Source organism: Leptosomus discolor, chromosome 10 (assembly GCF_034619465.1).
Source record: "Leptosomus discolor isolate bLepDis1 chromosome 10, bLepDis1.hap2, whole genome shotgun sequence".
Taxonomy (NCBI): domain Eukaryota; kingdom Metazoa; phylum Chordata; class Aves; order Leptosomiformes; family Leptosomidae; genus Leptosomus; species Leptosomus discolor.
Window position 1 is genome coordinate 4,375,273 of NC_141400.1, and position 17,757 is coordinate 4,393,029.

General features: G+C 36.7%; 2 protein-coding genes across 2 annotated transcripts in view; one reads left to right on the forward strand and one right to left on the reverse strand.

The window, feature by feature from the left end:
* Positions 1-17,757, reverse strand: part of DOCK2 (dedicator of cytokinesis 2) — a 197,169-nt gene that overhangs the window by 107,729 nt on the left and 71,683 nt on the right. The window contains exon 27 of the mRNA XM_086470823.1: positions 16,784-16,879. Coding sequence (XP_086326949.1) covers positions 16,784-16,879 — 96 coding nt within the window. The remainder of the gene's footprint in view (positions 1-16,783; positions 16,880-17,757) is intronic.
* INSYN2B (inhibitory synaptic factor family member 2B) lies at positions 1,262-9,439 on the forward strand. Its single transcript, XM_009957116.2, has 3 exons — positions 1,262-2,643; positions 5,926-6,000; positions 9,253-9,439. Exons 1-3 carry the CDS (start codon positions 1,262-1,264, stop codon positions 9,437-9,439), a joined length of 1,644 nt encoding a protein of 547 aa, XP_009955418.2.

Sequence of the window (17,757 nt, forward strand, 5' to 3'; positions counted from 1 at the left end):
AATCTAATCCTTTGCGTTTTAAATACAACTAAACACTCTGAAAAAAAAAAAAAAAAATTGAGTTTTGTTCAAACCTCAACTTTTCTCCAAATTAAAAACTCATATTGGTATTGTTCATTTTTTTGATATTTCACCCAAGCAAGACTTCATAGCCATTTTCAAATCGAAAGATTTAAGTTTTGAAACCTGTATTTGGGACCAGATTCAGGCCTGCACGTGAGTACTGATCACAAAGAGAAAACTACTACTCTAAATATTTCATACCCATTTTTGGTGTTTTGTATTTCATATGAAGAAAACTTTAGGCACTTCAAAATTATGAATAATTTTTCGGTCTCTATACAAGTATCTCATTGCTCAAGTTACAAAGCCACTGGAGATGAAAAGTTGTTTGGAGACAGCCAAAGAAAATTACAGTGTTTGACAGTTTTTTCATCTACACCTGTTGTCTTCTTACTTTCAGGAAACATCTCCTGTTATTCTGCATTTGCTGGCTATTCGGTCCGGACCACTCTTCTGATGCTGAAGTGTTTACAGAACTTCCCCAAATGAAACAGTCCCTTGGATGTGATTGGCCTTGTGTTTGCATGAACTGAAGTAACAACTACACACCAATAACTTCTCCCACTGAAACCCACTGGATACTCTTTTTGGCTTGGTCAGAAGTGGCTACATTTTGCTTAAGTGTTTGGGAAGATTAGTTCCATTTGCAAGGTTAAAAAGATGGCTGAAGAAGAAAAACTCTCTCTAAGGAAAGCAACTCAGTTTTGTATTAATGGATATATTCCATCAGTAAAACTATGTATCAGAAATGAAAATGCTCCCAGAAGTTATCATGCTTGCTGTTTAGACAACATGCAAATAAACCATATGTGACTGGTCCATCATAAAAAAAGCTGGTTCACTAATGGAGAGCTGACTGTCAAATAAGAACCATCGGGAAAGCCATAGACTCAACCTTACCTTTAAACTAGTTAACTATAAGCATAATGGCCTGTTACCATTTTGTAATACAAAGACCACATTAGCTTCAGAACACAAGGAGTTCTGCATTCCCTAGCTACAAGAAATCTTTCTTTAAAGTTGATATTTAATTTCTTAGTGTTTGGTCTAATCAGCAATTAAATCTGAAAGAGCATCCCTAAAGAGAGCATGTCAGTTAAAATTATACATAATAACAATAACAAAAATAAAAAGCTTAGCTTTTTCAGGAGTAAGGTGTTCATTTGCATTTTAGGAACAACCTTAATATACAGCTGAAATGACAACTGAAATGGGTCACAAAGAAACACGTTACTTAGAAACTTTAAATTGCGACTCAATGGCCCAGCAAAACACGAAAGTGCGCCCAGCGCTACTGAAAAGAAACAGTCTGGATTCAGCTGATTTTATGAGACAGCCACACCACCGCAGGACCAAATCTCAGCAAGTTCGATTCAAGGATGATGGTGTAAACACAAAGCCAGAACTGGACACTAAGCCTGCTCAAGATATAGCATTCACGACTGGAAAAACAGAAATATTTAGGGATCATGATTTTTTGCTACATCCATCTCCCTCTTTTCCAAGGGCTCAGAAGGGGCTTCGGAATATTGCCATACAGACATCTCCTAGCCTCAGGAAACACTTCCCAGTTTTTAAAAAGAAAAAGCTGACTGCAAGCAAATCATTAACAGAAATGCCAACTGAGCCTGCAAATTCCATCCAAGTAAATGGCAATCTTTCTGAACAAGACATTATGTCTTCAGATCTCTGTTACTTAAGAATAACCAATCATTTGGAAGATGGATTTAGCAATAGCGAAGTGGACGGTCAGTTAAGTCAAAGACCATCAAAAGCACAAAGCAATGGACCTATCCACTCAGATGATTTCTCAGAATCAGAGAAGACAACTGTTTCTACACAGGTGCCTGAATACATACATGTGAGTTTTCCACAAGCCAGCAATGTTTCCATGGATGCACCAGATGCAACCACGAACTTCAATGATTCACCGCATTCTTCTACTGTCATAAATAGCACTGAAAATAATGAAAACAGCACGCTGTCATCTAATTCTGAAAAAGCATACCCTTACTTCAGCAATTCTATCAACTACAGTGAATGTAATCCTCATTCTGACTCTTGTGAAGCAGATAAAAGTGATTCCGAGTCACTTGCAGCCAGCAAAGATGCAAGCAGTAAGGAAACTACTCCATTATCACCTCCATCAAATCACAGTTCATCTCCTTGTTTCCTCAGAGACTGTCGACAGGCAGGAGAACGCAAACCAGATTCCAGCTGTGTGCCGTTAACAAATGACGATCACAGAATAATGTCACTGACCAGTAGTAATGCGTCGAAATCTGTTGTGTCATGTAATACTGAAATCAAGAGAAATTCTTCCCAGTCAGATGTTTCCCAGTGTAACAGCTGTTTAGAAGGATTTCACATAAAGACTTATCTGCCAAGGAATGAAATAAAACCACAAACCAACAAAGAGATTAGTGAAATAAATCAAATTCATCTGGCACATGGCGAACTCTGTGCCCTAAAAGGCAGGCTGCAGTCTGTAGAGGAATCCTTGCAATCGAACCAGGAGAAGATTAAAGTCCTTTTGAATGTAATCCAAGACCTGGAAAAGTCCAGAGCCCTCAGTGAAGGGTATGGTGCATTTTAATATCAGTAATTCGTCAGAAGTGTAAAGTAGATGTTAGCATTCTTTTAACCTTTGCTACTGACAAAAATCTTTCCTGCAATATTTAAAGATGAGTTTGCAAAAGGGTATCTTCGACCCTTTTTCTGGTATTTGGCCTTGAGCAGGGAGGCAAGTCAACAGTCAAGTTTGGCTTTCGCTGACACTGCTTTTACTAAATCCAATGTGAGATTAACTCACTTTTTTCTTTAGATTCGTGGTGTTAGATACAAAGCCATTGACACCTGAGGGTTAGCAGCTAAAATCTGTATGCAGCAGAACAACAAAACCCAACAGCCTAATGTCCCAATGTGGTATAACAGGAACCTGTAGCCAGCCAACCACCTCTTAGTAGCAAGGTGAGATATGCATTTGGTGCCAAGGCAGCCCTATGGCTGAAACAGTTTATATCAGTAAAATCATGCTTCTGTTCAATAAATTATTAATGCCTTCATAAGCAAGCAAAAGACTAGTGGCTAAAGCACAGCATCTGCAGGCGTTTGGGGACCACAGAGCCGGTTACATTTCACGATACCGCAAACACCATGGCTGCTCAAAGGGAATGCCTTAGGACTAGGAAAGGTGTAGTGCCAGGTAAACTTCAAGAGCTTCAGTATGTCAGGAAGACTTCACCAGAGATGGAGGTAGGTGCTTAAAAGGGATTAAAACTATGACCATACAGCATGTGAAGACTGTATGTAGCGGGAACTCACTTTGGACCCTCAGATTTCAGACTGGCTGCTTTCTGCACTGTCATAAGAATGTGTTCCTGTGTGACCTACTCCAGGTGGTCCTGCTCTGGCAGGGGGCTGGACTAGGTAATCTTTCGAGGTCCCTTCCAACCCCTGACATTGTGTGATTCTGTGAATGCATGACTGTATTTAGTTTCAGTATGCTCTCACAGCCACTGTTAGCCAAGGCTGCAAGTATTATTTATGTGACTTGTTTATGCATTATAAACAATAATAATACTATAAATGTGACTAATGTCTAAAGATGGGACATCTTTGTTGGACAAAGGTAAAATAGAATTTTAAATATTTGTGCTCAAAAAAGGTTTTAGGATACCCTAATAACACTTTCCAAACCATTAACAGCAGCTCCTACTTACAGTAAATGCATCCAGGATATATTTTAAAGTTCTGTTTTATGGTAATGCAGTACCATCTGTCAAATAATTTTTGTTTTTAAATAAACCCACAAGTAAATCTTTCAAAGTATCAAGAGAATAAAAGTTCCATTTCACTTTAATTTTTAAAGATAAAACAACACGAAGTCTATGCTATCTTACATTTACTTTTATACTCAGCTCAGGTAGCTCAGGCACCCAGAATAATAATCTATGCACAACTGGTTCGTGCATAAAACTGCACCCTTAGTTTTAAAATAGATTGTGTGTATCAATAGTATTTACTGACTATGATTAAGGAATAAATGTGATCATCTTCCACATCCCCAGAAATTCTGCAAAGATCACAAAAAGAATTCTGCACTAAGATTTTTGTGTAGGTTCAACTGCACAGAAATAGCACAGAACATGACACTCACTTGCTCATGGGACTCAGCACCAGGTCTTAGCACTTGTTCCCATGTGGACAGAAAAGGTTTGTGTGGCTGTACAAAAACTGTCAGGATATAACTAACTGAAGCCACAATTTTATATGCCCCAATTTTCTTACAACTTCTGAAGAAAAAGAAATCTATTTTGAAGAACTCTTTCTTTCTCAAAGTATTTTATCTGACAATTGAAATTACCTTCTTGCATTTCTGATGAATAATTCCCCAACTCACATTCCAAATAGGAATTTACACTCATTAAAAAAAATTAAAATAATATAAATGAAGGTAACATATAATTTTACTCTGTACAGATTACATTTTTGAAGTGGGAACATTAGCCAGTAACATCCACCTGGCTGTTAGCATGAAAATACTTCATTAAGTTTCCACTGTGACCACATAAATTTTTATTCCATGTAACATTTTTCCTATATAATTTAGCTCCAAATATCCTCTCTCAAAGGATTGTTCTTCGTCATTTTTCTCTACCCAAAAAGCTCATACGATTTTCTAGCACCGACTTTGTAACAGCCTAGACACAACGGACAAAATTCGTTTAGACACACTGGTAACAAAAATGCAAGAATATTTATAAAACACCAAAACCCCAAAGTTTGGGTTAGAAGCAAGATCCAGGGGAGGGATGGGAGGAAGAAAAATCCAAATACGTGTCAAGCTTAGGCAATCACTTGTCTATAGTATATTTCATAGAACTACCACCCAGCTACGGCTCTTTAGGAAATTACAGAAAAAAATACCCACTCCTCCCCTGTATGTAGTTACATATGACAGAGCAGACGAGTTTCAATTATGTTTGCAAAGCTGACCATTACAAAGAGTAACTTGCAGTGAAGTACAGTTATTCAGCAACATTTGTAGTCCATTTCCGTTCAGTTACAACACGGTCAGAATCAAAAATCTTGCAAAATACCTTTAAGTTTCATGCTGATATTCAATGATAAGCTTCAAACCATCTTGCTAGAATCATCTAGCAGCAAAACTGAACATTCCAAGTACTTGTGGAGGTAGCAGAAGCACACATGTGAAAAACCTCCACTTTAATTCCAAAAGCAATCAGAAAATTATTCTGGTACCAACTAAACTCCCCTAATTCATGTAAACCTCATTAAATATAAGTGTTATGCATCCTTCAGATGTAATGAGCCACCGATGTCAAACTGTTTCTAATGCAGATCTCTCCATCAGAAGAGTAATTCAGCTCTAGTTGGTGTTAAGTATGAAAGTCAATTTTCTTATTATCTCAACACTCCAAATTTGTATACTATCAGCAGTAAAAAAAAATGAGTTGTTTATAGCCAAACAAGGAAACATGAAAAGGGGAAAGAGTGGAAAGCAGAAGGGTAGAGATCCGGCCGAGTCACCAAAAGCATGGATATTCAAACACTTTAAAGAGTGTTTATAAGAGGCAGCCACATGTCTAAGTGTTTTCATAACAAGTATTCATGCAAGAACCAGCCACCAGATTCTTTACAGCATGAGGTGGGAAAGATGCAAGGCAAAACCATAAATCAACAAAGGGTTCAGGTTTTTTAAAGCAACCTTCTAATTTAGACATTTGACACTAGAATTTTAATGGAAGTAGTGAACAGAATTACTTTCATTCATGAAAGATTGAGACATCTGTTAATGTTTCTATAAATACACATTACATCAACTACTGTCTATTACAGGCGTAACTTCTATCACACTGGGCAAGACCTCAACAACTGCAGCACCTGTCAGAACACCGCATGTATCATTTACAGGTACTTCACTCCATCACACCATTTTGTATTGTCTGTATATCTCTCACAATGCTCACAGCTATACAAGGTCTCAATTTTCATTAACCCAGTTTTCAACAAAAGCCCAAGTGGTATGTGTGAGCTGGTTGGTTTGTTTTCATAAGAAGAAAACAATTAATATTGGTGTTATCTGAAAGAGGTATTGTACTTCTAAGAATTCAAATAGAAATTTCCCACTAATGTTTCACAGCATTATTATTACTAGTCTACTTTGAAAACCTTTGATGCCATTTCTGATGACAACATTCCCTTCGTGTGTTACATTTTTAAAGCTAGGACTTCTGTAATAAATTTAGATCTTGCAAAAGATAAACACTCAATTCTCCAAAAGCCAGAAAGCTATAGCTACAGTTCCTGTTCATGTGCATAACAAAAACAAAACTCCCACACTTCTCACTTCAGTAAATGTTTATTTGTTATTATTCGGAGAGAGTGCAATTTGAGTGTAAGTTACTCCAGATTTAAACTTCAGGTTATGTTAACCTCCTATGACCAAAAAACCTCGTAAGTACTGCGCTCCAGAAGCTGCAGGATTCACCTGCTGCGTCTGTACAAACACACTGCTAACAGGTACAAAGTCTTGGTCACACTAGACACGTAGCTTGTCCACTCAGCAAGGGATGTTACAGGGCTTCTACCAACCTATAAACACATTATCTAATCTCTGCAACCTCAGTTACGAGACAGAAACACAGAAAACCCATCTTCAGTTGTTTGATGCTATAAGATTAATGGGCTCTTCACAGAGTACTAGCTCACATACTGCACAAACGCAGCATAATCAGAGCCAGAGCTCACACTTTGCCTTTTTAGTTCCTTTCTAGTACTGCAGGCTTAAGAGAATGAAGATGATGATGAATGAATGGTCAAAATGTACATATGATATCTGGCCTCATTTGGAGAGACAGAGAATATATATTCAAACCAAAGGTAGTAGAGAAATTATAATACTGCTATTCTAATCCTGTCTTTTTGCATTGCCTTTTTTTTGTGAGGGACACACTACTTAAAGGACTTTGCAGTTTACGAGCTAATTACTTAAATCACGTGCTAGCTTTCCTTGCTAGACATATCACATTTTTGATACACTGTACTGTTTTAAAGTTTATCTTTTAGAAACAACTCAGTGGAAAGTGAACTTTGCCAGTAGAGACCAGGTATTGAAGTCAGACATTACACTGCAAAATTAAGAAGTTGATTTGAAACACACAGAAATTTTTTATCCCTTTAAAGACATTCACATGTATTAGTATTCCAGACATTTCAGATCTGTAAACATGTTTACATTTACTAAAATAAAGGGTATGAAAGTGTTTCTCTTTTAGGTTGAAAACTCTTCCTTTACTTCAAAGAAAATGGCAGACCATTAGCTTTGCCAGTCTGTAAGCACTATGACTTGAAATTTTTTTATGGCTATTATGAACAGACTATATCCCCACGGAAGTGTTTTTCACACTGCATTTTCTACATGAGCCAAATTTATTACAGAGCTTAATAAGCTTGTTCAATATTCAACTTAATTGAGCACTGATGTCCTAAACCTCTGGTAACGAAATCTCAAAGTAATTGACATGTCACAAATTAAACACCACAACTCCTCTGAGACAAAGTTGTTCGTTGTCTCCACAGTCCACTGGATATTCCAGGAAGTCCCAGGACTTCTCCAAGAGCCTAGACTGAATCTTTACAAGAAGGAAGAACCAGGACAAAAGAGACTTCCTTTACTTGGTCATTGTTTCTGGACAAACAATCTCTGTGCATTTGTACTGGACTATACACAAGCAGAGGTCACTCTCTAGATTTTATGTCCAAACTACCCTTTACCACAGGATGCCTTCTCTCTTCAGAAGAATAAGCTATGATGCTTAGCCCGCATTTTTAGTTTACAGTTTCCATACAAGAAAGATCTTGAGCAACAAGCACAAGTATCTGAAAGAATGGAGGAAGTAACAAAACACTGAGGTGCCCTTTTGATTTAGTAGGTAGTTTGTAACGATAATGGTGCCTGGAGACTTACAGAGCAACGATGAGTAGAATACGTACAAGAGAACACGGTTCCCCTACAGAGTTTCTAGTTTTAACAGACAGAACAGGAGACAGAAAGGAAACAACAGTTTTCATTTTACAGAGATGTTCCACGAGATGTGGTTAAGAAAAAAGTACCAAGTAACTAATATTCGAAGTTCACCACATATTCACTAGACAACATTCTGAAAGAACTAACTGTCATCAGTTTTTGCTCTAGACAAACCCACGCAAATACTCACAATTAATACTGTTCAAAGATATGCACATTTACTAGTTTTACAGATTTCTTCAACTCTTTGCCCAAACCAGGTTCAGGGCCTTAATATGACATCCCAGCATTCCTCTGTGGATGCCTTTTTCCTCCCAAAGAGCTTGCACTATGGAAGACACAACCAGCTCCTTTCTACTCTCCCCTCCGCCTGCTAAAACCTTCGCAGCAGACATAGCTGATAGAAGTCCCGCTCTCCTGCCTAGGAAAGATGATTGGCATAAAGAAAGCCCATACAGCACTGCATCTTTTTCATTTGGTTGGGTTTTCTTTTCCTTTGTTTGTTTTTGTCAGCACTGGTTGCATCAGACTGCTTAATTACTGTCCACATCGATTCTTTCGAACCTTACGTTTGTTTCTGTGCACGTTACCTGCTCTTGTCCAATTAACATCTTGGCTCTCATTTGACATCAGTAGTAATTATGGGTTTCAGCAGAGAAAATGAGTAACATTCTACTTCCCTGTTCACTAATACCACTTGTCTCAGACTTACATATTTGCTTGATTTCACACATTTTTGGTCCTAGCAGGTCTCCTAGCAGGAGGCATTCTCATTTAACAAAGTTAAGCATGTGAGAGGATTGAATTCATGCCAAGCATACGACTGAATTAGATTACAGTATCAAAACCTGACCATTGAATAAAATGCATTGAAAGGTCATCTAGTACATATTCATTTCTCACCCTTAAATTTTTCCCATAATGCTGGAGTTCTTATATAAAGAAAAAGGCTTCCATCAGAAAACATTGAGAGATTAATTTATTTTCAAACCAGCAACCTATACACCCTTGTGTTTTAACCAGGCTCTAATATTGAATACTGCCAAATTATTCTAATGAGTTAAGCATCCTTTCCACACGTTTTTTAAAGAGGGAATTTCTCACTTAATAGCTTACATCTCTTCATTTTTCCATAGCGTAGAATATGACTTCAGACAACAAGAAGGAAGATTTCATCAGATTTTGAAAACACTGGATCATGCAGATCAAAATCCAGCTTCAGCTTCACCTCAGAAGCTACCATCTGATCATCCAGCTCCAGAGAAAAAGGAGTTAAGAAGAAAAACAAAAAAGGTGAAAAGAAAATGCTTCTGGTGGATTTGACTTTCTTATGGATCCTTTTGCATTTCAAAAGACACTAGAACACAAAGACATTTGAGAGCACACACCTGAAAATGTGCTATTACAAAATCACAAAGCTAAAGAAGGTTTAATTAGAGTATCTGAAAAAGTAAAATAATTTAATTTACTTAAGTCATCTCACTGAATAAAGGCGTATGAAGATACTATTTTCAAAAAGAAATGGTTTCTTTCAGAAGGAAGCTTTCTCATTTTTTCCAAGGACACTTTCATATCATATGCTTTGTAAAGACTTTTTTTTCAACTTCCCAAAAATAACGAGGTTTGAATCTCTACTTTAAAAAACAATGGTAGACAAAGCTAAAGGTGTCACACAGTCTTCATTTCCTATTTATAAGCAACACGGACTAAAAAGAAAGAACTTTATTGATCTTTAAACAAACCGCATAATCAAGAACAAATTCAGGGAAATTATGTTGTTCAAACAAATCTCTCCTCAAAGGAGACAATTACAACTATTTCACATCACCACTGAAATATTTTTGTTGCTGTCATCTAATATTTAACAATAGAAAAAAGAATTTCAGGTTCAGTTTTACTCTGTCCTTTTATTGGTTCCAATTAAAAAGCAACCATTTAGAAGTCTCAGCCATTAAATGGCTTTTCTCTGAAAAGAATCACAGAATTATAAAACAGAAGAATATTTTGGTAGTTTAAGTCTTAACCCCCTACTAAAAAAAGGTCCAATTAGGTGAATTTGAGTTTTGAGTATGTCCAAAGACAAGAATCCATAACACCTTGGGGCAAGCTGTCCCAAATTTTTTCCTAATGTGTAATCCGAATTTCCTGTGTTCTAACTTGTGTCCATTACATCTTGCCCTATCCAAATACACCTTCCAGAAGAATTAGATGGATAGTAAGACCTCTCTCCTAAAGCCTTCACTTCTTCAAGACTGAACAAATCCAATTTCCACTGCCTCTCTTGACATGCTGCAGCCCACAGTCATCTTGGTGGTCTCCCCCCAACAAGCTGATGTCTTTCATTTACCAGGAAGCCTAAAACCGGACACAACGCCTCAGATGTCATCACACAATTGCTGAATAGAGGGAAATAACCACTTTGGCTACTGTCTTGCTAAATCATTTGCCCAATTGGTCCATTTAAGAACTGTATCACTACACCAAAATATCCCAAGATGTGGGGTTTTTGGCATTAAGATATAAGTTAATACATGATATAAAATTGCTCATAAAAATAATATTTAATTTACCTGTATTATATAAAAAATTTATATATGCTGAAAAGATTTTTATCTGATGTCCAAGTAGCTCGCTCTTTCCTTCAAAAATAGTCAAGTGATCAGCTAGCACAGGGGATGCCAATGTAACCTAATTCAGGGTTGACGCTATTATTTTGCTCATGAAAATACGGTCACCTTTCATATGGGTGAAAGGGGGAAAAGGTTTTCCAAAGCAAGTTTACAAGGCGCACTGTAAAGCCCAAAGAATATATTTTATGTTTAATAGAATGTATTGGAGACCTTTTCTTAGAGATGACTTGGTTAATTAGGTCAAATGGTGCCGGGGTATTCAACAGATTAACTGCTGGATCCTATTTTTCTAAATCATATTGTATTAATTGTGCAACGTTAGTTAACAACGTCTGTACACTTTTTGTACACTTCTGCATTCCTTGAATTCTTAGGGTTAATTACACATTTGAAAACACATTAAAAATTACTTTGCACAGAAGAATTTTGTCTGAAAGAACTAAGTTTTTTGATAAAACTAGTCTTCATTCAGAAGAGAGTGAGCTATGTGACATTATCAAAATTCTAAAGGACTGACAGTTTTAAAAAACATTTCCATGTTAAGTTCATTCAGTACGTAAATGACAGGCACAAAATTATCATTACTTTAGAGGCTTTTGTTCTCATAGGAACTTTTACTAGCAAAAAGAATGCCTTTAGCGAGACAGAAAAGCTCTTCAGTAATAATTTGTGGGTATAACCAAGGTAAGAACCAACTTACTACATCAGAACGTATTACACTCAAATACATGTACTGCTTATGCTGGTATGCCAACAGCATTTATATTTTGCATTAGTCTCTAGAACGGATATAAAGAAGGATTTATTAGTCTGTAATTGTTTTTTGTGTACTAAAAAACCATTTTAAAGATTAATATCCCCTGTGGTAAAGGTGTGATAATAAGCAATTCCAACAGGCATAACGCTAGCAAAACCAGTAAGTTTTCTGTAGCGAACTGATTGTCAATAATTTGTCACAATATTTTTGTCTTTCCTTTTGTTAACAGGCACAAAAAAGCTCATTTTAAGCTGTCTGATTTTGGTTTTGCATACGTAATTAATATGATGCCTTTAATGTATTTTCAAAGGATCCAGATCATCCGACTTAAACCACAGTATTTTGTTCCACAACATAGCACCAATCAACTCCTGGGGTCTGTAAAACTAAGCAAGAACAGAAATACTCTATGTAGTTTAAGAAAGTCCAACCAAAGACAGTTGTAAGTAAGGCTTTAAGTCTTTCTTATGACCTGAACAAACACCTATACTTCTGAAAAACTGAAATACACTGATTTAAATGGTTACAGGTTTTATATCTTAATGCCTGATCTTGATGGAATTCAGAACTGTAGATGACTTCAAATCCTTACTCTCCCAGCGAAAATTAGCCTTTGTTTTCCATATTCCTCAGTCAGTTGTTTTTCAATTCTGTCTCAACCAGTGAAGTATTGATTATCCGTACATGGGTATGGAATTCTCTTTTTAACATATGCACACACAGCAGTATGGAAACACTTAAGGTATCTAGGACAGCCGACCCTCAGCTCCCGACGCTGCAATTTAAGAACATTCACTTGTCTTTCAGCCTACTCTCTCTTCAGTGTTTTCAAATTCACCCCTTCAAGACATCTGTTTTCCTTGAAAGAAAACATGAAATTACAGAGCTGCTAAAGCACTGTCCTTCAGAAAGACTGCTCCTAGAGTTCTCTACTTCAGGAATTCAGTAGAACAACGGAGATTTTTTTGAGTCAGCAGTAGCAGCAACACCCAGACAAGATCTAAAATACATCGTTAAGATCCAAACAAAAGGCTTATCTGAAACATAGACAGAACTCCCCCATTCTTCTTGCAGACACACTGACTACCATGAACAAAAACCATGCAACAGTTTAAGTGAAAAAAAAAAAGCAAAAATATGCCAGAATTATTCCTACAAAATAACCATTATTGTTTCATAATAAAACCACACCTACTAAATGCAATAAGGTATTATACCCACTTTTCACCACAGTACGTCACACACAACCGGCTTCCTACATAAAATTTTAAAGACAAGACTGAAGCAAAAAGCTGTTTGTTATATTAGAAGGTAACAGTGGGAAAGTGTCAGTCATGGTATGCACCAGCCACAGCAAGAGGGTGAGACTGCCTAGCTGCTGTATGTTTTGTTTAGCTTTAATATAGAAATTTGTGTAGCCTAGCAACATAAAATACCTAAAATTTAATAGCTTTGTAACACGTAATTGGAGAGTCTAAGCTATGTGAGAATGTAATATGTAAACATTATTTTTTGGTTTTGTTGTTTAATATATTGTAGTAATTAATTATTAATTTGTACAGAAAATAAAAAAAATCACCAGATACACACTATGCAATTTATGATGTCAAGATTAGAAAAGCAATAGAAATTGGTAGATTATTAGAAGATAATAGTACTGGTTATAAAAATGTCTCTGATTTTGAAAGTTATGGTGTAATGCCTAAAACCAGCTCCCACAGTAGGAAATAAATGTTAGAAATACATACAAATATGCTCTTAAATATTTTTTTAAAAGAAAAACAAAACACAAACCCCCACAAACCAACAATCAAAAAAAAACCCCACCAAAAACCACAGCTAATTGGTAGCACTCACATAAAAAACATTGCAGGCTTCTCTGAAAGACACATTCAAATGACAACTACAATACGCTATTTATAAGACATTGCACAGAACATGGCGTATTCCAAAATTACAGTATTTGAAATTGCTGGTTTATGAAGTCAGCCCAACTTTCTTTAAAAATTCAGAACGGATGAATAAAATGCTGAGTTCTCTGTCGTGTAACAGCAGTTCATTTAGGGCTTTTCACAGTTCTGTGCACTATAGCTCTTTTGAAAAAAACCCACAATACTTAATAATTATGCCAGCTTAGATATAAAACATCTTCCGAATGAAATGTATTATCTAATGTACATTTTTAAAATTCCTACCTTCTTCAAATGTGATGTTATCTTTTGTAATAAAATTAGATATTTTTCTCAGGTTTCGGGAGTCAATAACAAAAAACAACTAGATTACAAAGGAAGTGAACAATTGTTCTTTGGAAAAGAAAAATCAACAGGAAATGAATAAATAGGTCTTTCATGGAATCATTCTGCAGCTTTTCTAGGGAAAGAAAGGATTTCAATTTGAATACTGAATAAAAAAAAGCTGTAACTTTTAGCTAGACCGTGTGTATATTTGAATATATCTTATTGTCCGAACAGAGCAGCTCTGCAAAATGGTTTCTCTAGTCATTATTCCCCCAACGAGTATTGTTTTTTGCAGAAGTGCACTATCTAAAGTAGCTTTCGTTAACAGAGAACACCGTTCTCTTTCCAGCAAATTCTTATTTGTACAATATCTTATACAAGTACTTTTTAAAAACTTTTCTGCACAGCATAACTACCTTCCTTTCACCATGCTAAACTGATATTGTAAACAAAATCAAGCTTGGGAGTACCAAAGGAAAGCTTCAACTGGCATTGTAGCAAGAAAACATAAAGGCAACTGTAATCCCAAATCCTTTTAACTCCTTCTCTGACAACAAGCTAGAAGACTGTGAAAAAGACACTGACTATGACAATTCACCTGCTTATTCCTGCCAGAAAGCAAAAAGACTCAGGTAAATAAAACCCAATACTCTATCAAGTGCAAGATGTTTAAACTTGCAAGGAATTACAGGTCTTGTAAATCGAAACCATTGTTTTTGACATAGCATCAGCATTGTTTTCCACACCATTTTCAAATTCTGGAAAATTACACAGCAGAAGATAATAAAAATACTTGCAATACTCAGAAACATAGGAAGAGATTTAAGACTCTAAAGAGTAACCTTCTATTCTCCAGGAAGTAAATAACAGTGAAATGTCACTGGTATCCATATAACATCAAGTACATTGTCTGACTGCAGCTAATCCGTATGTCCCATCCGTACTTGCAGAGTTCACCATACTTTTAGCAAATTTAGCTCACCTAAGCACTCTGCAGAAGACCATAATTCCTAACTATTTCCTTCATTTTCGAAAGATTAAGCATTCAGGCTTTCAACAAGTTTCGCCCTCTCAAGAAGGTTTAAAGCAAACCTGCAAATTAACCGAGCGAACTGAAGGCAGTACACAGAGCAAGAAAGCAAGCTTATTTTGCCAGTTCTTTCTGAATGCAAAAGAGTATTACAACTTTTTCACATGTAAAAGACTACCCTGTTGAGAAATCTTGCCTCAACTCTAGAAAACTTCGTAGTTTATTGAAATTCTGCTTCGAAAAACCTCTACAATGGCCAATATAGACATACGTATAGGTTCTTATGAGCATTATTAGCATTCAGATATCTGCATTTCAAATTTCAGACTGGATTTGATCTTTTTTGGCAAAAACAGCTGAACAAATTACAGTAGGTGAGAGGAAAAAAAAAAAAAACAAACAGAAAACCCGCACCAGATTTTCCAAGCAATTTCAGTTGACTGTAACCAGCTTGTTTCCTAACGATTTCCTAATTTCCTCGTGAAAAGAACCTATTTTGCAGGATTACTACAGTTTCATTTTCCTTCTTCATTTACTGTTTATGGCATGTTATTGTTATGTTTAAGTGTTCAAGGCCAGGTTGGATAGGGCTTGGAGCAACCTGGTCTAGTGGAAGGTGTCCCTGCTCACAGCAGCAGGGTTGGAACTGGATGGTCTTTAAGGTCCCTTCCAACCCAAACCATTCTGTGATTCTGTGAGTCTCTCCAGAAACACTCCTTAACAGATTGATTACCTCATCCATGACACTCATATGATGCTTTCTTTGCAAGTACAGAAAATGTTTTCTGTACACACTGTAGAGGACTGAAAGGTTCACTGCTCTTCATTCAAACCCTCTTCCTGTTACAATCACGCATACAGGTCAGAGTGTTACACACAGAACAACAGACTGCAGTTCCGATCAACAGTTAATGATACCATTTCTGAAACTTGCAGATCTACCACCAGGGAATTTGAAGCAATCATCGGCCAATATCTCCTCTGAAGAACTCACTTATTAGGAGACTAATCATTGGAAGACACAATGCTTTGACTGTCAATGACCTAAAACTGCTATGTTGGTTTTCCAGCAGAAATGAAGAATGAAATAAAGTACATTTCAAAAGACACACAATGCACCTCTTGTGGCCAAAACAATCAAGCAAATGCTGCTCATGATTTTGCACTATAATGTAAATCTCTAAAGACTAACAATTAATATACACCTTCTTTTAAGTGTACAGTCTGAATGGCAAATTCCAAATTCCAGCTAAACATTACTGGCTTGCATTCTCACAAACAGTCTAAATCAAGAGGAGTACTCACGAGATATGTACTTAAATCTGAATAAATTGCAGAATCTGTCCTTAAATATAACTCCCAAACCATGGAATTTCCATTGCAGAATGTGTCCTTGAATATAACTCTCAAACCATGGAATCTCCACAAAATCTCAGGTGGGTGCTCTGTGACAGCACATCCCTAGATGTTTTCCCTGTGCACAGAAGGCATCATCTTGCTCCTCCAGTAACAGAGCCAGGCATGGCAGCTGTTCCATAGCCACTCTAACCCACCAAAAAGTAAAACATGTGGAAAAATTGTGAGAAATAGAGCATCCACTAATTATTTATATAAGCTATTCAGAATAGTTTGGGGTTTGCGTTGTTTTGGTTTTTTTGTTTTACTCAGACACTTCCACTTTAGATTAGTAGAAACACTCTTTTCAATGCATTAGAAGTGTGCCCTTTATGGAGATTTGTAAAACATTCTTCTTTCTGCAAACAGCAATTAACTTTAGATTTAGTGCTTGGTGTTTAAAAGAATGCACAAATCTCGCAGCATTCAACTACAATTCAAAAGACACTACAGTGGCACAGCTGAAAAACAACAACAAAAAGAGTAAAGCTTCAGACATTTTACTTTAAATCTAAAAAGTCCACAAACAAGGACTCCACAAATACTATATTTGCATTTTTTCAAGATAACTATGAAATTACTTTCAAAGCACTAAAAATACATTTAAATATTACTTACAATTAAGGGATCATCTCGTCCCATTGTAATAACAGTTCTGTTCACTGTGCGTAATAACTGTACCATTATTTCTTGAATATGGTGATAAGTTGATGCCTGTAAACAAAAAAAAAAGGCAGTTTTGGTATTAAATCCATATGTCTTGTAAAAGAAACAAACCAATTATTTCCATTTTGACAGTTGTATTCAGGTTGCATAATATAACGACCCTGTAACAACAATTCTCACTCACACAGCTCCCTAGTTCCAGCAGTTTCAGTGGAATATGCATTTCAAGTGGCAGGTCCAATTTTAGCCCTATCTATCCCACAACTGGTTTTTGTTAGAAATAGTCACTTCCCTCCCCTCACTCACGAGACTCCTGTTTTCCCAGTAACTGAGTAGCCTATAACTTAACAGCAACACCCTGGTGACAGATAATTGATGCCAATTGTATCACAGTTCTCCACATCTGTCAGTGGCCCTCAGGGTACTCTGGAGCTCAGCAATACTCTTAGCTTGCAGTCGCAACGTATACAATTATTAAAGGAGAAAGTGATCTTCATTTCACTTGGCAGCTCCGTGAAGGCACAAACTGCAGGCGGACTGCTCTTCGGCCCCATCGCCAAAGCGCTGGTCCATCTGGCTGACAGACTACGCTAGAGACCCACCACCTGTCAGCACCAAGTTTTGAGTGATCTTTGCAGGCTCATGGCAAGTATCACAGAATGGCAGGGGTTGGAAGAGACCTCGAAAGATCATCTAGCCCAACCCCCAATATCCACCAGCTCACATCAAACAATAAATACTTCCAGCACGTTGCCTGCAAAAGGACATTTGATTGTTTATTTTAAATCACTGAGCAGAGGAGTATAACCTTATATTCACCGGTTTCGCTGACCTTAATCTGATCACTAGACAACTTTGGAAACTAGCATGCAACAATCAAAGAAAGTAAAAGTCTAAACAATTTTCTAACAGAAAAAAAATAAATT